The sequence below is a fragment of the Anas acuta genome, chromosome 1, assembly GCF_963932015.1.
Source record: "Anas acuta chromosome 1, bAnaAcu1.1, whole genome shotgun sequence".
Taxonomy (NCBI): Eukaryota; Metazoa; Chordata; class Aves; order Anseriformes; family Anatidae; genus Anas; species Anas acuta.
The window spans coordinates 84,870,466-84,892,588 of record NC_088979.1 but is presented as its reverse complement, the minus strand read 5'-3'; the positions used below and the strand labels follow the sequence as shown (position 1 = coordinate 84,892,588).

The 22,123-nt window shown below is 39.5% G+C and overlaps 1 protein-coding gene across 1 annotated transcript; it reads left to right on the top strand.

Annotated features, from left to right (window-relative positions):
- The first annotated feature begins 1,148 nt into the window (after positions 1 to 1,148).
- CYBB (cytochrome b-245 beta chain) lies at positions 1,149 to 21,423 on the top strand. The gene is made up of 13 exons (XM_068686576.1): positions 1,149 to 1,307; positions 3,410 to 3,505; positions 5,072 to 5,182; positions 8,328 to 8,412; positions 9,605 to 9,750; positions 10,472 to 10,662; positions 14,067 to 14,196; positions 14,843 to 14,935; positions 16,358 to 16,611; positions 16,906 to 17,068; positions 17,928 to 18,074; positions 18,360 to 18,484; positions 19,218 to 21,423. Exons 1-13 carry the CDS (start codon positions 1,263 to 1,265, stop codon positions 19,342 to 19,344), a joined length of 1,713 nt encoding a protein of 570 aa, XP_068542677.1. The 5' UTR covers positions 1,149 to 1,262; the 3' UTR covers positions 19,345 to 21,423.
- Positions 21,424 to 22,123: the final 700 nt, after the last annotated feature.

The following is a 22,123-nucleotide window of genomic DNA, read 5'->3' as shown; positions in this document are numbered from 1 at the left end:
GGAAGGGAAGGGAAGGGAAGGGAAGGGAAGGGAAGGGAAGGGAAGGGAAGGGAAGGGAAGGGAAGGGAAGGGAAGGGAAGGGAAGGGAAGGGAAGGGAAGGGAAGGGAAGGGAAGGGAAGGGAAGGGAAGGGAAGGGAAGGGAAGAACATAGCTTTTAATGTTTAAAAAGATCTTTGTAGAATGCATTACCATCATCCATACATGCATCTCACCTCCTTGGAAATCAGACTTCTGTCAGTCACTTTGGGAGGAGATCTGTATTTCTGTGGTGCAACAGGTGGAATTGGAGAAAAAAGTGAGCATGAGGCATGTGTAAAGGGATTTCTCCTCTCTAGGGACTGTACCTTGCCAAAAGATGTGCTTTCTCAATCCCAAAGCCTCCTCCAGTCTATCTTTTTGCCATCTTTATTGTAGGTTTGGGAACTGTGGTACCAGAGGCAAAACATTCAGAATCATTAATTTCCCACAAACATATATATACATTTTTAAATGAATACACTTGGGATAAATGTCCATGGGCTTGCAAGTTCTAAAATACATTTGGATGATTTTCCATTTCTTCTCTCTAATCACAGAAGAAAAATATTTACCTTACTTTTTTTTTCCTTTTCTTTTTTTCTTTCTGATAGAGTGACAGGATTCTCAGGACTGGAACTGTGTGACAGTACCAAATATGAAAAACAGACTGTCAAGTGACACGTCCTCGCTTTTGACCCAAGCAAAGAGGAAGTGGCAAGGTTTGCATGTATGTCCCAGACAAGAGGAGTGTTAGATTACATTTGAAGGCTTCTGTGAACATTAAATTACTGAAAGATAAATAATTCTATTGATAATTTATCAAAGGGGATCTGCAGGAATGGCAATTCAGACCTGAGGTGATAAAAAAGACAAGACTGGAGAGGAGATAACTGTTCTGTGCTTTGTGTATTATACTTCAGCAAAAGTTACATAAAGTAGCAATATTTTTATCAGCATAAAACCTCACCAGTTACGTTATTTATTTTATCCAAATTCTGTATCATGAGGAAAAGTGTATTTCAATGGTTTATATATGTATGAGTTATGAAAAGTTCTATGAAAAAGGGGTAGAAACGTGTTTGAAATTGAACTATGGATATGATTCAATGGTTAACTTATTTCCTAAATGAATGAGAAAGGAAACAGGTTGCTGCAAGCTTCTGCTCTCACTTCCTTATGAGAGAAGACAGAGACACTATCCCAGAAAGAGCGGGGCTGTTGTGCACTCTCGTCTCAGACAATCATGGGTAACTGGGTGGAGAATGAAGGACTGTCCATCTTTGTTGTTGTAAGTACAATTTTTATTGTGATTTGTATCCATTAGAAAGTTCTACAGAAATCATTCACTGTGTCAGTGAATGATTTATCTGATTATTCTGAAACTAGGGCAGCAAGTGCAGTGACACACTTCAAGAACACGATGTTTTAGGAGCCCTGGCTGGTGTCTTGATTGCTATCAGCTTTATTGTCAATTTAGAAATGATCTTATGTTAACTGTCATTTTATTTGTTAGAAATAAATGGAAGTATTTATTTTATTTGAATGCAACAGTGACTTAAGGGAAAATAATAACATTACATATCACTGTAAACCATGTGCACTTCAAAAATAGAAAGCAATCACAACAACAAGCCTTTCTTGCACTTTTGTAAATAAAAGTAGATGTAACTGAAAGCACTGTGGATGTGTCTTGAGGATAGAAAATTAATATTAGAGTCAGATTCCAGAATTTAGAGTAGAGATTCATGAATGCTTTGTTAGGACAACTAGCATTTGAACTGAGTTTGTATATAGCTTGCATGGAGTAGCCGTGGAAGTAGGTTAAATTCATTCCAAGCAAGATTTAAAAGTACCAGAAATCTCATTCCCATTTAAAAGAGCCGAAGAGTAAGGCAAGGCAGTCCTCCTTGAAGAAAATGTAGGCACGATAAAGTATTTCAACATTCACTTTTTTCCACATAATTGTGATACAAGTGCTATGCATATATAACATTTAATATGTGTAGATATGATATGATATGATATGATATGATATGATATGATATGATATGATATGATATGATATGATAATATTATTTTACATAATATATACAATAAAAATGTAATGCCATTTATGGGATTTCTGCCAAGGGGGGTTAGTATATGTAAATAGTGAAAGTAATGCAAAAAAGCCATAGACAATCTATATTTGTGGTGACTGAAATGTGAATGTCTTTGTTCAAAAAATGTATTGCTGCTGCCGTGCATGTTTGATACTTACGTACAACATTGTAGATGCTTATCTCTAGTTTAGGAATAAAGCATTAGCACTTTAGTACTTTGAAAAGGAGTAACTACGTTTGCTGTCACCCTCAGTGACTTGAGGAAGTTGAAACTACCAAGAGGTGAATTCGGGCATATTTTTTGCATCAGAACTGAAATATTAACAGAATTAAGTAAGAGGCCATTAGGTTGTTTAAGTAGGATTTTTTTATTTCCTTTTTTAGTCTCAGGGGTATACAAGGTTATCTAGTAGGGAAACAAACTAAAGGAGTCACCAATAAAGAAAGCAACTAAGTGAACACACAGTTCACTTTCCTTACCAAAGTATTCTGCATTATTCACTATGGCTTTATTATACACTGACTAGCTACAGGGATGTCCAGTGCTTGATAGGAACAGGACAGCCACAGTCTGTATTGATTTACCTCTATAAAACAGACACATAGCATCCTTAACTCCAGCATGCTTAATCTTCATTGGCCCTAGCTGAAAAGCATGGATGGCCCCTAACTTGACCACTCAGCACAAGTTGCCAGAGTGTCACCGTGTTTTTCAGAGGGTCCATGTTCTGTATGGGTCAGCACCAAGGAATGTGAGAATCCATCTAGGATCACACCAAACATCTTGGCCTCCTGGGCACGCTGTCAGGCTACTGTACATGGGACTGGCATGCTGTCACTTTAAATGTGTATTCAAGAGCATTTAATCCTGAGATTAGATTAATTCTATAATGAGGATTTGGGGATTTCCCATATCCTGCCTTATGCTGATGGAAATCCCTTCACTTTCCTGGACTTGTGCAGCATGGGAAGGACATTTTCAGGCAAACTGCCATTTGGAACTTTTCATGATGTTTGGAGATTTATCTAGACTCACAGACTTAGCTAGACACCTGTAACATGACAGTCCTTACATAACTGTAAGTCTTTTAGACTATGCAAAAGTTTCAGCTACCAACATCTGTGGTTTGGTTTATTGCCACTCCTGTGCTCCCATTTCCACCTGCAGCACACCTAACTCTGCAAATAGAAGCACAATGAACTAATTGAAGATTTTTTGAACTGTGTAAATTCAGCTATATGATCTGTAACAACAAACTGTAAAGTTTCCTCTTTGTTTCTCTTTCAGCTTGTGTGGCTGGGGTTAAATGTCTTCCTCTTTTGGTGGTTCTATCTTGCATATGACGTCCCACGAAAATTCTTCTACACCAGAGAACTCCTTGGTGTAAGTACAAAACATACATTATCTTGTCATAGACTGAGCATAGACATAGCATTTTTCCCTATTTTTTTTGTGACTGAAACAGGATCAAGTTGCTGGAGCAGCAGGTTCATGTAGGAGTTAAATTCACACATAAACAGATAACTTTATGCAGACAGACATCCAGTGCTTCTGAATAGAAAGCTGGTATGCAAAATAGAGATATCTCATTCTAAAGGTGTTTCCAGGTAACTATTATTCTCCTGATAATTAAACTAAGCGTGTTGTTGCCGCTTTATTTAGCAGAAGGTGAATAAAATATTGCCATTGGAACTATTGTGCAACCATTTTCCCTTTTTCATTGCCTGAATATTTTACATAGTTATCAGCTCTGAAAAGAAATCATAATTCATCAAGCGTGTGAATAGTATTCAAGCAGCCACGTGCTCCTGGACCATGGGCTATTCAATATAACCTAACTGGTTGATGCAACATTAGGTGTCTTACTGTGAAGGTGTTTCCAAAGCTACAAAGGGTCATGGCCAATAGAGAAGATTCATTTGTTCATATAGTTTAAAAGCCTGATCACAGACTCAAAAATCACTCTCATCTTCAAATTACAGTACACATCCTTTTGTAGAAGCTCTGCAAATCAATGGTTTAATTCTACCAAGCAGGAAATCCTGCTCATGCAGGATTTCAGATCATGCAGGGTTCAGATCTATGGATCAAATTCTGCCTTTTGTTATCAGGGCACAGATCTGTATGTGGATAACTCAGTGTAATCCCAAGTTACTCTTACTGTGATCTGAAACTTGAAAGGGTCCCAGTCAATGCAAGGAGAGCACACACTATCTTTCTCTTCCCTTCAGTGTTTTTGTATTAATATGGTCACTAACCCCTCCTTCCAAACTGTCTTAGTCGAAATTTGAAATTATTCAGGATGTGAAGATCAACATCTAGGGAACACATGCCTAAAAGACGGGGCAATGAATTTCCCTAGACTCTCTTTACTGACAACAAAGGTGCACACACAAGGGACAGGTCAGAGCAGGAGCCTTAGACATTAACCTTCTGAAGATAACATGAGCTTTATGAGCAAGACAAAGCTTCTGTGATATGAATGTTAATTACAAGAAAGACTAGTCCTGATCCAGTCCTATTGTCTTTTGGAACACTCAACCACTTCCCTTTTTAGCTGTCCTTCTCTCTGTCCTAACCCTCAGCCAACTGAAACCACAACAGGGCCTCTTTCTTTATAACGCTGGGACAGAAAACTCTCCTGATGGCTTAGAGTTGCATCTGTGCTTGGCCACGAACTGTCAGGTCTGAGAGGGAGCTTTTCATACAACCATATTATTTCAAAACTGGGCATGGAAAGTGTCTGTCTGAAGGAAGGTTTTCTTTCTGCATATGTGCCCCTAACTAGGCCAGAGCATGGCTACTCTGAAATGCAAGCATTGTTAATTAACTCTAGATCTCACACTCATTAATACTTGTGATATAATACATAAATGAAATCTTTGCTTATGTGTCTCCTGGATAATGTCCTAGGTAATTCATTTAATAATAGCATCTCTCCAATTACAGCATGCCTTGGCTCTGGCAAGGGCTCCTGCAGCTTGTCTGAATTTCAACTGCATGCTGATTCTGCTGCCAGTATGTCGAAACTTGCTCTCCTTCCTCAGAGGATCAAGTGCGGTAAGATGAAGAAAGAATTTCAAAATTTATGAAAGATAATAACCCAAGTAGCCTTGCAAATACACCCAAGTGACAGTCCAAGTTCCCCATGTACACTGTTATTTGGGGATGTCCTTTATGAAGAAGTAGAGAAGGCCAAAGTTTTGCTATGAGAAAGACTGAGGTCTCTATGCCAATGGCATGCCTAGAGCTCTGTTGAGGTACTTAGCCTTGACTTAGACTTCTTCCCTTTTTTGTTGCCTTCTGGGCATCATGCTGCCTTGGATGCAAGGGCCCTGTTCTGTCTGCCAGACACCACTGGTGATGCTTACACATATTTGCCTCATTTGTCAATGATTCAATGCCCATTTATAGTAGGAGAAATTAACCCATGTCTTCTGTCTGTGCATGTTCAGTTCTTACAGCAAACGTATCCTTTCACAGACTTAGAATGGGACTTTTCAAGTGGTTCATAAGTTACATTCTTTCTTTTCTGCATTGCATTTCTATCTCAGGATAAAATAGTTCACTAGCCTTTTGACCATTTCTAGCTCCCAAATACACACGTTATGCACAGCACCAAGGAACCACCACTAAGAAAAAGGACAACCAATTCTAGGTGATATCTGGAGTGGCTTCCTCTGATAGCACTGACTGTATCACATTACTGAAACCTAGATCTCTATTACAGCAGAAATAATGCAGACAGAAAGATTAAATGATTTTATTCAGGCATACTAGAAAAGGCTCCCATTCCACAGCTATGATGATTAGGCCTCCAAAAGCATCTACAAGTTGCAAACCTTATTAATACAAAATGGATGACCCTTGTCAGCTGAGGGAACACGTGAGAAAATAATCAGAGACAACCCACACTGTACACTCATCCAGTACATATGGTTTGACAATCAGTGTGGATGAAAAAGTGAACTGTTTCTGCCACATTAAGCTCCTAAATTGTATTTCCAATGCTGTCCAAAGTTGGGTTGTAAGCAGGTTGGGAAGAAGTCTTCTGAGCTCAAATCAATGAAAGAGCTGAAGACATTTTCAGAAACATTACTGGAATGCTAAAAACTGATTCCAAGGGTTGAGAATTGTACTGCAACTGGGTCTTAAAGCTTCTTGTCCTGAATTGCTCATCTTTTAGCCAGTTTGCAAGTCTGAACCATGTAGAGATCTACAGCTTCATTTCTGCTGCCTGCCTGCAGCTGACAGCACCAGGCTGTGTGAGGAAGCTCAGGACTCTGAGGATGAATAAGGACATGAGGGAGGGACATAAAATAGGATTTTAAGACTGTTTGGAGTTTCTTTAACTTCTGTTGCTTGATTCAATAAATCTCAATAGCCTTTTTTTTACATTTGTTTATTTATATATTACATATACAATGTATTTATAGACATAAATCAATTTTATACAATATATCTATAGCAATGTAGCAATGTGTTGTATTACCTCAGGAAGGAAGGAATTGTATACCTTAAGCAAAACATGCACAGCTTAGTGTCCCACTGGTAGGGACAGGACTTTGGTGGCCATGGTGCAGTGGTGCAGCTATTTGTGCTTGTTCTACTCTTTTGTCTAATTAGCTATGCTCTGGAAGTAAAACCTCTGAGGATCTCTTAAGAAAATCAGGATTTTTAAATGTCATGTTACTTACTGAAGGGGCAGCGGCCTTTCCAGTAGCAATGCCATTGGGGTTAGGCAGAGGGTGAATTGCTCAATAGGAATGTGATGGAAACTCCTGCCCTTTACATTCTGCCACCCAGAAATGATACACCACAAAGTTGTTTATTATTAATTGAAAGAACAGCTGTGTTGTCTTTACATGCCCTTTCTTGCTGTATTCATTGCTTTTGTTAATGAGCCTCACTACCGAACTTCACTACAGCATTTTGCCATCGCTTGGTCTTAAACTCTTAAACAGCAAGATCTAGTGTTCCTACCTGCTTTTTGCAAGGCAGAAAAGCAGGATGGGCACTTCCATGCTGTACTACTCTTTATTCTACAAGCTTTTTAATTATATCTCAAGGCACATGATGCAGAGAAGGTGAAATTTATTCTGGCTGTTGTTATAGTCTGCTGAAGTCATTGTAGTAGTGTTAAAGTTTGCCTTTTAATCAAAGTCACAGCTGGAAAACAAAACAAAATGAAACAAAACAAAACAATGATCTGGAATGATCAGATCCACCCTGTTACATGGGAAGATACTTTACCTGGCTGTCTACAAAGTTAATGTTCAGCAAGCACTTGGAAGAAAATTTTGATCTCTCTTAATTTCTTGTGTGAAACATTTATATGGCTTCAAGGCATATAATGTTTTAGCTTGCTTAGTGTTTTGTTACTTTTGGCAGTTAGCAAAAGCAATATAAGGACACAACACAGGATATTTATGCTTTCTACTGCGTGGAGGCAACAATGCTAGGTTTACAAGAACTTCAATGTATAGGAGAACAGCCACGGACTACAGCGCAATTTAGATAGGGTCTCTTAGGCACCTGTCATAATCGTTAATGAAAATACCATTCTGTTTTTCTTAAGAACCAAGTTCTTCAGCTTGTATTAGCAGAGAGGTTTTTTTTTCCTGTTTCCCTTTGGATAACACTAGTGACAATTTGCAAATGAATGTCTGCCAAGTACACCCAGTGTTTTGGGGAAGGAATCACTTAGGAACATAAGTGCCTGCTGCGTTTGGAGTGGAAGTTCTCTGAGATGACAGTTATGGTTTTGCAGTCCATTTCTCCAGTGTGAACCACAACAGGATTCTGATGCTAGCTGGCAACCTGAATCCCTACCAAAACAGTCACCTTGTCCTAGCATGGCAGAGTGTGATGATCCCGTCCATTTATAACATGTAACTTAAATTTAACACAGATAAGGCATATATTCTTGCCATACTGCATGTTATTTTTTTCTCATTATCATATACTTTGTTTCAATGGGACATATTAAAATATAATATTATGATTATATTCTAAGTATGGAGTGATATATTTTTGTTTATATTTAGGAATTCTGAATTCCTAAATATTCTTTACCACCAATGTGACCAATTGTTATGCTTAGGGCCTCCATTTTTTGTTCACTTTTTTGTTTTCCCTGCATTTAAATAAATATGCAAAGGCATCACAAGTAGTCCACAAATACTTTTTTTCTTCAACCCCAAAGTGCTGCTCTACCCGTGTCAGACGACAGCTGGACAGGAACCTCACTTTTCACAAAATGGTGGCATGGATGATCGCCCTTCATACTGGTTGGTACTCAAATGTTTCTTTGTTTATTACTTTCTTTTTCATTTTAGGCAAAATTCAGGTGGGATTCAAGTTCTTATGGATATGGGCAGAGAGCTGATTTCATTAACCTAAAGGAGTCAGCATGTATCAAGGCTTAGAACAGTTTTCAGTCATTAATCTACAACTGGCAGAGAGCAAAAGATAAGTAAGAAATGATACCTTTCTGTTGCACTGTTAGCAGAATTCATGACACTGATTAATAAAGAGTATTTAGCAAAGCCTTGAGAACCTGGTACTTTAGCAATTTTTTTGTTTAGGCTTATAAATTGGCTGGCACATCTGAAAAAATAATAGAAATAATTAAAGAAAGCATTGTAAAAACTAGGGCAGGCTGTTGAATTATTTTCATGTTTTATCTCTTATCAGGTAAACTAAAGTTTTTTGGTTTTTGTTTTTTTTCCACCCCCAACAAATTTGTCACTTCTCAATTCAAGTATCTAACAAATCATGTATCTTAGAACAGTAGTAACATCAGTAGATTACTTGAGCTCACCACTTCACAGGAAAGGAATGGGGCAATTCAGTTTATGTAAGGCCACTCAGGCCCTGATTTGCATGTGAGTAAATATCCAGTTATATAAAAGTGGAAAATATTCGAGAAGTGTTGTATAGCTTACCCCTGCAATAACACACTGTGAAAATAATGTGAAATACTTCAGGTGAACTAGTTTATGGACAAGTCCAGCCCAGCAAAAACTTTCTAATAACTGCTAGCCAAACAAAGCAAAGAAGCTTTGTTAGGGCAAAGAAGCCCTAAAAAATCTGACACCAAAGAGATCCAGATTCACTGCTTCACTCTTCTACATAGTTTCTGTATGATCCTGACAGATAACTTAAGCCATCCCAAGTATAAAATTAGGGCACTGCTCTTCAACTTGAATTGCTGAAAACCTTTGTTGAACAAAGATGTTCTAGATTTTTTTTCCCTTTACCTCTTTCCTTCCTCTACCCAGTAAAAGGTGTAAACTTCAGATGGTGAAACTTTAGCAATAACACACATCAGTGATCTGAAATTGTGATGAAGAGGGTGAGAGTGGCAAAGGTTCTAAGCTGCTGTTGAGAAACATTACAGTGTTCACCCAAATGTTACCCCAAAACACTGAGTACTTACCCTGTGCTTAACCCTAATTATTTGTTTCCTGTCACTCCTAGCAATTCACACCATTGCACACTTATTCAATGTGGAGTGGAGTGTGCAAGCACGTGTTGAGCAAAAAAACACTCTCGCATCTGTACTCTCGAAACTTGGTGATAAGCCAGAAGAAAGCTATGTCAATTTTTTTAGGCAAACTATTCCGGTAAGTGACATCAGGCTGTGAAGAATCATTATTCCATTCATCTAGATAATCATGCAAGAATATCCCAGTAGATTTCCTATTTCTGGAGTGCACAATCTGCATTTGAACCATCTTGCAGGACAGTCTTTTGTAATTAATTCCCTTATGTTGGTCAATAATAACGTGGCTGACTTTTGGTAATACTTTATATCTTTTCACGTGAGGTTTTCACATTAGCTTCAAACCGTTTCATAAAAACAAATGCCCCATAAAGAAATCTTCTCATTAGGCAGACAGAAATCAAAGCAAAAGTTCCTCAGAAGCACCAAGAGTCTGACATAAGTTTTGAGAACCACAGCTGCACAACACTACTGAAAATGAGAACTTTAATTTAGCTTCCTAAATATGGATGTAGGACCTCAGCTCTAGAAACAGAGTTGCTCAAAAATCTTGTTTTTCCCCAAGCCCCTAGTGCTGAGCAGTGGCAGAGTAAGAAACAATCCTTGGTGTGCTAATATGTGGAAAATCGTTCATCTCCACTTCCACTTACTTTAGTAAGAGTACATTCGCAGTAAAACAAAAATGGAGTGGGTTTTCAAAACATTGTTGGCAAATTCATAGAAAATGACTTAAAGATTTGCAACAAGATAAAGAGTTTGGCAAGGGAGACAGACTGGTGGTTCAGCTGGCTCAGCTTTGATGCAGCCTTGTCCTTAGACCAATGTGTTCAATTATTTTACAGAATCCCACGGGGGGCTTATATGTGGCTTTCACATACTTGGCTGGTCTCACTGGTGTTATCATCACTTTGGCCCTCATACTAATCATCACGTCGTCCACCAAAACCATCAGAAGGTCATATTTTGAAGTATTTTGGTACACACATCATCTCTTTGTCATCTTCTTTATTGGCCTTGTCATCCATGGTGCTGGGTGAGTATTCTCATTTATCGCACAATACATGATAACTACTATATTTTAGCTTAAAGTTCTCTACCCACAGATGTATATAGAGACTTAAGTCACTAAACAGCGGTTAGTTTTATGGTAATGATGCACCAATATGGGTTCTGAGGCCAATAGGCCCTCAGATACAAGCAACAAGTTATTCACATGCATGAGGCTTATGAAAGTCAAGCCTATCAGTTCACTGATAACCAACTCTTTCTGATACTTAAACTGGAAAGCTCTTTCCCAGGGTTCTGGTTTCTAATTTGTATTTTATCTTTGTGTCCTAAAAGGAATAGTAATAACATAAGGCCTAGGATTTTGTGGAATAAATGATAACTACAACAACATGCATTTATCTTTCAGACTTGGATGACTTTTGGGGCTTTTAGTATCAACAGCATTTCATAATAGATTTTTAGCTGTTGCAGCTCAAATACAGGTAGCTGTAAGTTTTTGTAACTTTTAAATGCCAAACATTTTCTTTTCCAACATTCAGTTGGAAAGTTCATTCCATACCTTCTGAATTATCTGAATAGCCTATTGAAACAATTTTAGGACTACGCATAAGCAATTTAACTGCTTAGAAAAATGAACTTTAGTTTCATTTTTTAAAACTACAGAACTGATGCATAAAGAGAAAAAAAAAAAAAAGCTAAATCTTCCAAGCCACATTTCATAGTTGATAATTATGCTATTTTATCCATTTTATCCATTTACAATGAAATTCTAGGTGTTATTACCTTAAAAATAGCTAAGGATTCAGAGCACTAGAAAGCGTCCTTTAAAAATGCCCAACCAAAATGACTATTCAACAACACTTCCTCTTAGTCCAGCAGTGCTAGAAAAAAAAAAAAAAAAAAAAAAAAGACGACAGAAATGAGACTACAACAGGAACAGCAAAAATAGAAGGCAGAGGAGGATCACCAGCAACGATAGTCCATTTAAACTTCCAAAACAAGAAGAATGTTTGAGTAAAACATTGAAGGAAAAGAACAAATGGGTCATGTTTCCTTCAGCAAACACATTATAATTACCAACAAAATGTCCAGACTTGTCAACAGCTACTACACAATGCTGTCAGAAAGCAAGCATTTCTCTTTCTAGCAGTCAGTGAGTAGCATATATTTCATAAAAGCTGACTTTTTGGTTACTTGGATGTGGACTATATCTTCATCATTTTAATAACATAGTACTGAAAAGACAGAGTTTGGGCAGCAGTAGAGGTTGACGTGTTGTCAGAGAGATTCAGCTAGACTTTGGGAGGAGAGAAATACAGGAATATTATTATCTGTAGATGGAAGAATGATTTCTGGCAGTGAACTCAGAGTGGCCGTTAGTGGTATGCAGGATAGGTGTTAGATCACTTTCAGGCAAAGATAGCTCCATCCTATTTTGCCTTAAAAGCAAAAGACATTTCGAGTTTAGAGAAAATGATACTATACTGAAAAAATATTAGATGGTCTTTTTATGTTCAGGGAAGGAATCTTAGATGTGTAAAGACAGATGTTATAAAATAAGTATGATCTGACACTCTCAAAGTTGTATGTTTGAAAGAGGCATAGATGTCATCGTATCTCAAAAGAAAAGACTGTGTCATACATAGGTATATGTACATACGTATATGCGTGTATATACAGAAAACTGAAGCAAATATAGTTAATGGAATGAAGGGGGCAAATTCTTGTCTGTTACAAGCTGTTAAAGCATTTTTCCATCACCGATATTCTGTGCGCGAGTTACGTCACAGACAAAAGTCCAAATCCTCCTGTTGTAGTAAATGTAAAGAGGAAAGAGTACAGAGATTCAGATCACCCTGCCTTGGAAGTTAAAGTAAAACTTGTAGCAGAAAAAGAAGTAATGATAAGGCTATATTACTGAACGCTTAATTTCAGTACTGGAAGAGCATCTACACTGCACAGTAAGTGAAAATAATTGTTTCCCTTTTCTTGTACAAGCTCCCAGCATTGTCAAACTCTGAGTGGATTATAGGGCAGGGCAAAAGCCACCAGGCCCACTCTTTCCCTTAAGTGATGGGGGTGAGGGTTGTCAGAAAACAGGCGGAAAATGGGCTCCTCCTGTTCCTGTAAATCACCCCAGAGGGCGGCTCCGCTGAAGCCGTTGTCACTAGTGGGGAAGTGACTTGCAACTGGTGATCCTGCAAACTGCAACTCGTGATGCTCCTAGGACAGTGTCATTCTTTCCCTTTATTTTTCAGGCAGGATGACAACGAAACCCTTAATGAGGAAGCGATTTGATAGTAGTATCTATCAGCGTTGAAATCTTTTAACTTTCAAGATAGTGCACAGGCACTTCAATAATCCTCTGATACTTTTGTCACTTAAAGACAGATACGCATTTAACTTAGATACCAAATTTCATTGAAACATCAGAAACACAGTTCAGTTCAAGGAAACCAATCTTGAAATGCAGAAAGAGAAGTCATGGAAAGAAAATATCAACAGGATCATATTGGCACGAAGCCAATCAGAATCAGACCATTTCCAGGGAAAGTCATCAGATCTAAATCTTCATTTCTTTGCTATCACCATCATCCTACTAATTACTGTCATTCTGGGGACTCTCACGTGGCCCAGAGGCTGGTAGAACTCCACACAGAGGCAGGAAATGGCGAACAAGTTCTGAGTATGTTTTTCGTCCTCAAGACTGAAATTTTCTTCCAGCACCAGCTCTGCTACTAGAAAGCTAGAACTGGAGCAATCAGGCTTCTCTATAATAAAACAAACAACCAATACAAACCAAACCAAAACACAAGCTGAAATATAGAGTCAGGATCATCAACTGACATCAACTGGTTTGGCTGGCAGGCTGGCGTAGCTCCACTGAGCCAGAGGAACCTGTGCCCATTCACACCAACTGAACATCTACTGTGCAGCTTTAAAGAGAGAGAAAGTATCAAAGGAGGTACTTTGGAATGGGTTCTCTATGATTTCTAAGCTAAATAACAGTAATAATTTCTGCACTGATCACTAGGAAACTGATTATTTCACTAGGAAGCTGATTATTGAGCCCAATCCCTGTTTGGTTTTTCTTATTGAAGGAAAAAGTAGGATTGCTTTGAAAAGAATGAAGTTTTCCTATTGTGACCATGTACTGGAAATGATAATGAACATACCCCTTAGTTCCTCATCTGATCTTGTTGTTGGTATTTTCCCCCACAAATTTTCCTCCTCATTATTATCATTTTAATAGGAATTTTGTGGGTTGGTCAGAGAAATAGAACTGAATCAAAAGGAACACCAGCACTGCAGAAGTCCATAACTTCATGGAAATAGATTAGTACGTAAACAGAATAATAATAAGTGACAGTTCATGACAATAAGTTCATTTACATTTCATTCCCTTAATGTTTTGCAATTTTTTTTCAGGCGTATTGTACGTGGACAGACTGATGAAAGTCTGGCTGTACATGAACCAGAGACTTGCTATAAGAACTTCAGTGAGTGGGGGAAAAAAGGAGCTTGCCCAATCCCCCAGTTTTCAGGGAATCCTCCTATGGTAAGAACAATTGTTCTGAGTGTAAAGTCAATCAAAAATGTTTAGAGTTCACTTTTTGTTAAATAATGTATACAGTCACTTCAGAAAGCGGCTTACTTTACGTAAAATGTGTTTACGAAATGTATTTTGCAGCTTGTGGCAGTTCCTAAAAAGTGCTATAATCCGCATAATAGTTTCATATTATTAATGGATCAATGATCATTAACAGAAAATGATTGTCTCCAGACATCAAGAGCTGAAACTTCAGCTCTTACTGACTAACCAGGCTGGCTTTCATTTATGTTTCAGACAGAGCTGTTAACAGAAAACTTCCCTGCAGTAATACAGACCTGAGTCAGTAACACATTGAGAGTTGTATTCCTCATTACACCTACCTACCTTAGTTTTAAGGTATAGACAAAATCACCCATAGGAAAGTGCATTGCTGTAACTATTGTATCCATTAAAAATCCAACTGCAATTCTCAACAAAGAAAGAAATTCTTTCTCTGAGCAGAAGCTATTTTGAAGGTGTCATATATTTTAAGGCTTCCCTTCTCTGGTTGATAAGTAACTTAAATTAACTCCTGTTAATAGCACTTCCAGAACTCAGTGTAATGTCAATTGCCATCTTCATGATCTGACTTCTCATTTTATTCTGTTAACAGACATGGAAGTGGGTAGTAGGTCCCATGTTTTTGTACCTCTGTGAGAGGTTGGTGCGGTTTTGGAGGTCACAGCAGAAGGTTGTTATCACAAAGGTATGTGTTGATGGTATGCTTAACACTGGGCAAAACGTTACCAATTTTTCCAGACGGTGCAGCGAAGCCAGCAGTCCCTACAAATTAGACAATGTGGTCAATTAAAGACCTCTCAGGTGTGTCCTGGCTGCTAACACGCAAAAATAATACTAACCTCTAACATCCAAGGATAGTTGTCCCCAGGATGCTCTTTAAAAGAGTGCAGGAAGAAGTTAGCTAAGGCACAGGACTGAGTCTTAGAGAATTAATTTTCTTCAGATCTAGCGAAATGCTCACCAATGTAAATACTTCATGGCATAAAGAGTAATTTAGGATAACAAATCTTTCTTTTCAAAACTACCTGGATATTTAGGAATTCTGATTTTTCAGCAGAACAAATGTCTTCTGAGTAGGAGAGCTAGGGGGTCCTATTTTGCACAGCCAAAGCTAACATTAAGCTTAGGTGGTAGGTCCCCATGGTGTGTTGCAGAGCTGTTAATGCTGATTCTGAAAGTATGATAGGCAAATTATCGTGGCATCAAACTCAGAAATACAAAAACTCCCCTGGCCTTTCCCAACATAATTTCTTCACGGGCAGTGTGTTGCATCTCATGGACCTACCCCGTTCAAGTCATAGCAGGATCTGGGGGATCATAGTAGATGCCTCTGCTGTTCCTGGCACCATGCTGACATATTGGAAGGCTCCTGTACTCTAGCATGCTTTCTAGTAACTTTACCAAAATCTCTCTATTTCTGCATCATATGTCTATTGTGCCTACTTGGTTCCTTGTTGGCCGGAAGCTTCTTCCACAATGCTGAGTGCTATTATTGATACCTACATTAATAAACAGAGAGACCTGATTCTCTTCTAAAAATTGAAAATAACATTGGCAAACAACTTTGGGATTAAAAAATTGCAGTGACTGAAATACTCGCCTTGCTTCTAGAATATTCCTACTGTTACTTCTTGGCTAAATATAGGTACAATAGGCACAACTATAGTTCCCACCCAGGTATAACATGAAAACTTCAGTTTCCAGTGGTACTATCTGTCTAATTCCCTACCTTTATGATAGCTCTTTGTTGATACATACACCCAGTTTCATTAACACTGTGCCACTGTGTAAGGTGCACCTAGAATTAGCAATGTGCATACACAGATCTGGTGATGTGTCACAAGATGTGCCAGTGTGACCTATCCCTTTTGGAGTGACTGCACGTGCAGTGTGAAAAAGGTACCTCAGCCAACAATTCAGCATCTTCTGCAGTGTTTCACCTGGCTGTCAGGCATTGCTTCTCACTCCCAGTTTACTAGGAACAAAGTTTCACCTGCCTTCCTTGCCTTCATAGGAAAGGATGATGAAGGACAGATAAAACCAGTGATCAGGGAAGACAGCCTTTTCCTTTTGTCTTTTTTTTTTCCCCTTGTCCCTCTGGCTGTAGGTGGTGATTCATCCTTTCAAGACGATTGAGCTCCAGATGATGAAGAAGGGTTTCAAGATGGAGGTCGGACAATATATTTTTGTCAAATGTCCAGCAGTGTCTAAACTGGAATGGCATCCATTCACTCTAACCTCTGCCCCAGAAGAGGATTACTTCAGTATTCATGTCCGTATTGTGGGGGACTGGACAGAGGGCTTGTTCAATGCCTGCGGATGTGACAAGCAAGAATTCCAGGAGGCCTGGAAGTTGCCCAAGTATGTACAGAGAGACTCTACCACAAAGCCAACCAAAATCTTAAACACTTTAAATTGTACTCAGCCAGTTTGGTGGCACCTGCGATGCAGTCATTAACTACTTCCATCACAGATGCTGACCTTGGACTGCTCCTTCCAGTTCCCTCCTATGATCAAATCCACCTTTTCTCCTACTTTCTAGAAATCAGCCCAAACATGCATTTTAACAGACAAATACTTTACCTTTCTACTGTTACTTTAAATGGTGCTAACAAATATTCACTATTGATTTCTTAAGAGTACTTTTGATTTCAGGATAGCTGTGGACGGCCCCTTTGGAACCGCCAGTGAGGACGTGTTCAGTTATGAAACTGTTATGCTTGTTGGAGCTGGGATAGGGGTCACACCATTTGCATCCGTGCTCAAGTCTGTCTGGTACAAATACTGCCACGATGCGACCAACCTAAAACTTAAGAAGGTACGTGTCCTCTTTGTCACAGAAATTTCCCAGAACTCATGTAGTTGTTGGAGGGCTGACAGCCCAAATCGAGACAGGCCCAGAAAAGGGATCTGGCTCCAAACATGCATAAATCCTGAAAGAAGAGCCCAGTTGTCTCACAAGAAGAGCAGGTAGGGAAGCAAAAGGATGGAAAAAGAAAAAAAAAAAAAAAAAGAAAAAAAAAAGAAAAAAACCCTAGAAGCAAAGTCCTATACACAAATCCTGGCTGTGGTCCTGGGGATTTGGGGATTTCCACCTGTGGTGGAAGTGCCATTCAAGCCATGCTAGATACAAAAAGACATGCCATACTTCCCCAGCACATGCAAACATTGTGTGCCTTCCCTAACAACAAAGAGAGCAACTCTGACAGTGGAAGCACCCTGCTGCCATCCTCTTCTTGCCTTCTGCCCCTGGAAAGTCCCTGTGCAGAGATGTGGGGCCACACTCCACAGTTATGGGCATATCCAGAGGACAGATCTGATTTCGTTACCTGCTTTAATTTAACTTCCCCCCCAGCGGACAGGGAGAATCTACCTCCAGGTCATTGTTTTACATCCTAACAAGCTGTTTTACAACTAGGGAAACATCCTGAACTACAAATGTAACCCAGTAGTGAAAGACAAATAGAAAGATGTTTCTTTGTTCTTGCAGTCACTCATTCTGCTTCACAACCCTCCCAGTGTCACAACTCCTGAATAGCTTCAGTACTACCTACCCATTAGCTGAACTGGTCAGGAAAATTTCTACAAGAACTCTGAAATCCTCATTCAGTCAGCAGACAGAAACCCGGAAACCTAAAGGACTATGTCCCCTGACAGTTTACTCTTGTCTCTTCCAGATCTATTTTTACTGGCTTTGCAGGGACACTCATGCCTTTGAATGGTTTGCTGACCTCTTGCAGTCTCTGGAAACTCAAATGCAGGAGAGAAATAACGCGGAGTTTCTCAGCTATAACATCTACCTTACAGGCTGGGATGAATCTCAGGTAAAAACACTGCAAAAAATATCACTACCTTATGTACTGATTACAGTTCTTGGACTAAAACAGTTCATTCCAAAAGAAATGTCATTTCAGTGTTCAACGCTTTATGGCTTTAAGTCTTGAGATAAACCAATCAGGGGAAAAGAGGGAGATGGACACTACTAGTCAGGACTATACCCATGTAACTTTCCTTCCTAAACACCATAAATTCTTCAGGAATGTTCTTGGTTTGCAAATAATTCAGTGCATATTGACATGCTGCTGTCCTTTGTCTTTCCTTTCCCACAGGCCACTCATTTTGTAGTGCATCATGAAGAAGAGAAGGATGTGATTACAGGCCTTAAGCAGAAAACCTTGTATGGAAGACCTAACTGGGAAAACGAGTTCAAAACCATTGCAAGGCAGCATCCAGGGTAAACCTGTACTGATAGTCCTCTGTCTGAACGTCATAATAGCACAATCTTGTTCCTTTGACCAATAATGTTTGAGGAGAGTATTTTAGAGTATTTAAAAAACAATCTCCAAGTATCTTCTAATCTGGTTTCAGACCTGGAGACATGACCTGGAGTCTTGACCAAATTGTTTTAACCTACAGCTTAAAAAAAAAAAAAAATCATCCATGTTTGGTGAGGTACTTCATGCAGTATGCAATTACTAGCAATGTTTTAGAAAACACATATCACAACTTCCTAGCTGAAGTAGATAGGAAAGTCATTTGACCTCTAAATACCTCAAATAGTAATGCTTTCTACCTATAAATAAGTAAATAAATAAATAAAACTAAATATTGATGGCCTTTGGCTGAGCACCCAAAATTTGTAGGAAAAAAATAGAACAGTTCCTTTCAACAATTTGTGTCATAAACTCTGAGGCTTCACTTTATTTATTCCACTGAGGTCCATAGAACTGTCTTCACTGACTTCTGCTGAGCTGAGATGTAGCCCATCATCTGCTTTAGAAGCAGTAGTAGATGCCTTACAAGTTTGAAGGGGTTATAAGTTTTAAAGGGGAGACATGCTGTTCTCTTTTAAGTTCTGTCACTGAGAAAAAAACGACTTGCAGCTACAGAACATAAGGTTGATATGCACAAACAACATCCAGCTGCTCTATATTTAGTTCCTGACCATGTTTTCATTTTCTTCACAGTTCCAGAATAGGTGTTTTTCTGTGTGGACCGGAGGGCCTAGCTGACACGCTCAACAAGCAGAGCATCAGTAACTCGGAAGCTGACCCACGAGGAGTACACTTCATCTTTAACAAGGAAAATTTCTAACTCCCAAATACGTGGCAGTCGTTCATTCAATACAAAGCCTAGAGACTGGATCTTTCTGTGGGAAGAGCAGCCCGGCTTCTAATCCCAGTTACACAAATGCATATCCCTTTGCTTCTTTGGAATTATTCTGGCGCTGTGGTAGAGTAGAAGTCACGTTTTACTTTAAGAAAGTTTGCACTGCCTGCCCACCCACCCCCCAACACGCTGGCGATTTAGCAAGAATTTATTCTTCATCTGTGTGAGGGGAATTCCCCTCAACTGTCTTTATCCTCCTGTTATTCATAATGACTGCTGAAGGTTCAAGGCAGACATACGCATTTGGGAACCAATTCACACAGAGAAAGCTTAATGCTATTAAACTATAAGGCGTTCTGGCATAATCCTTGCTATTAAGAGACAGCTTATCCTGGCTACAGGGAGTCTCTGGAATGAGGGAAGACTTAGGGAAAGGTGTGTAGGAAAAACTGGACCTTAGAACAGGAAATCTGCTTTGCACACCAGCATCTCTCAGGCTTAGGTACAAGCCTAAATGCCTCGTCCAAGAGATAGCATGGGCAGCTGGAAAGCAGCCATTTCTCTTTAGGGAAGCAGAGAAGTGAAAAGGAACCACCTGGATGTCAGAGCACCACTGCCACCATCGCCCAGCTGCAGCGGGGACCATGAGGCCGGTGCCAAACCAAGTCCTCCGCTCTGCCTGTGGGCCACCGCTCAGCTGCTCCGAACTGTTTCAGTTTCACATCTCTAAATTTCTGACTTCAAGGCTGAAAGGACTCCTCACTGAATGGTTTAATGGGTCTTTCGCGAAGCATTTTAAAATGCACACAGGGCTGTTGGCCCTATTGTTCAGCTGCTCCTCTTTGACTGTAGTGAGATAGGTTTGAGAAAGTAAATACCATGGCATGGGAACAGTAGCTGGAAGAGACATGAATAAAGCTTGCACGTGTGCAGGAAACCCATACAAAGCACAGTGCTTCTGTATGTACAGTGCAGGTAACAGGTTATTAAAAAAAAAAAAAAAAAAAAGGAACCAAGACACTTTAAATACCAGCTGCAGGAAAAGAAGAAAAAAAAAAAACAACACACCTTGAAACAGACATTTTATTTCAGCCCAGTTCAGCCCTGTCACCTGCTTACTGCCTTTCAAACTCCTCTGCCAAGCCCTATGGTAGCTCCTACACAACACTAGACCTTGCTGACAGGTTCCTGCAGTCAGCAGAAAAAAAGTGGTGACCTCCTTCTGTAACTTCACACGAGTTTGTGTAACCTTCTGGTTGTATGTAGCATATTTTACACCCCAGCTTGCCAGATGGGATGTGTTCTCCCTTTATACCATTTCTAAATGTTATCCAAGCACTTCATGCTACTTTAGAAGGACAGCTTACCATTTTTATTTATTAATATAAAACTTACCTATATAACATGAATTGTATCACCATCTGAAGGGCAGAAGCTGGTAAACACAACTAAAGATCAGCTCTTGGTGAGGAATTTTTCAATTATTTTCTTCAATTCTCAAAGGGGCCATATTTAAATCCACACAAATAATGTTTGAAGCATGCCTATTAAATCAGAACAGAGCTTAAGCAGAATTAAATAAACTTCTTCACTGGAATAAAAGGAATTGCTATGGAAATATAGGAAGGCTCTCATCCCCTGCAGAGAGCACTGAAATATTTGGCTTTGATTTTAATGGACATATGATCAGATTTTCACACTGTCAGCTAGCAAACTGGAAGTCTGGGGTCTAATCGATACAGAAGAAGGAAGAAGGGGTCTAATACAGCATATTTAAGACCCTAAGCATTTGAAGACTCTTGGAGGGGGTGCATTTTACTTCACTTATTCATTTTCTAAACATTGTCACCTTTGTTCTTACAACTCCAGGGATCTTTCCTTTCACAGCCAGTTCTAATGACACTCCCTGACCTGCTGCACGTTTATACCAGGGACTGTTGGCCAGAAAAAAGGAATTGTGTGCTTATCGATAAACCACTGTCTTCCTAAAACATGTAAAAGAGCAAGCAAGAGCTTCTCAGTTTCTTTCAAAGGTTTGTTTTATTAAATACTGCTGAAATATGAGACGTGCATTATGAATCGTGGTCTGAATATGAAATATGAAGTTGTTTTTTTTTTTTTTAAATCTAGGATATGTGAGTGAGACAGATAGCACTGAAACACAAACTTATGAAAGAAACTAGATCAAGTCCTCCTTGCTCTTCAGCAAAGCATGGAGGGATGTCAGTGGTGTTGTTTTCAACGCTGCTGTCTTCTCGCTAATGGAGTAAAGCCCTCCTTCCAAATGCTTGCCTGGTCTACAGACATTCCCCACATAGGTGGCATTTCTGTGAGCCGCTTGAGACATGCCACTCTTAGATGATCATGGCTGTGACAACACCACTGCTTCCAGGGCAGCAGGCTACAGGTGAGCCTACAGACGATCCTGTTTGGTGTCCCAATGACACTGCTTGGAAATAGATCGCTGCTATAGGCCGGGCCCCTTGCTGAAAATTTCCTCCTTCCGTGTGTTTGGGGATTTTCTGCCATGGGGGCAGTGGCAGGGGTAGCTCTCACAATCAACAGATTCTTTCTGCTGTCACGCTGCTGACTCCCAGGGGCCTGTCCTGGAAACAAAGGTTGGCTTCTCAGCGTTGCTTGGGGAGCTGCACATGGTATTCTGCACTGTGGGCAACGCTGCCTGCCACCCTGACCTTAATGTGAAGCACCAGCGAGGTTTTCTGGAAGGCAGGGACATGTCAGGGTTGTGCCAGTGGACAGCTGA

Excerpts from the sequence above, each read along its gene's own strand:
- CYBB (XM_068686576.1), top strand. The coding sequence starts at position 1,263 with ATGGGTAACTGGGTGGAGAATGAAGGACTGTCCATCTTTGTTGTT. Across the intron at positions 1,308-3,409 it reads GACTGTCCATCTTTGTTGTT|CTTGTGTGGCTGGGGTTAAA; the intron begins GTAAGTACAATT and ends TTTCTCTTTCAG. Across the intron at positions 14,197-14,842 it reads TTTCAGGGAATCCTCCTATG|ACATGGAAGTGGGTAGTAGG; the intron begins GTAAGAACAATT and ends TTCTGTTAACAG.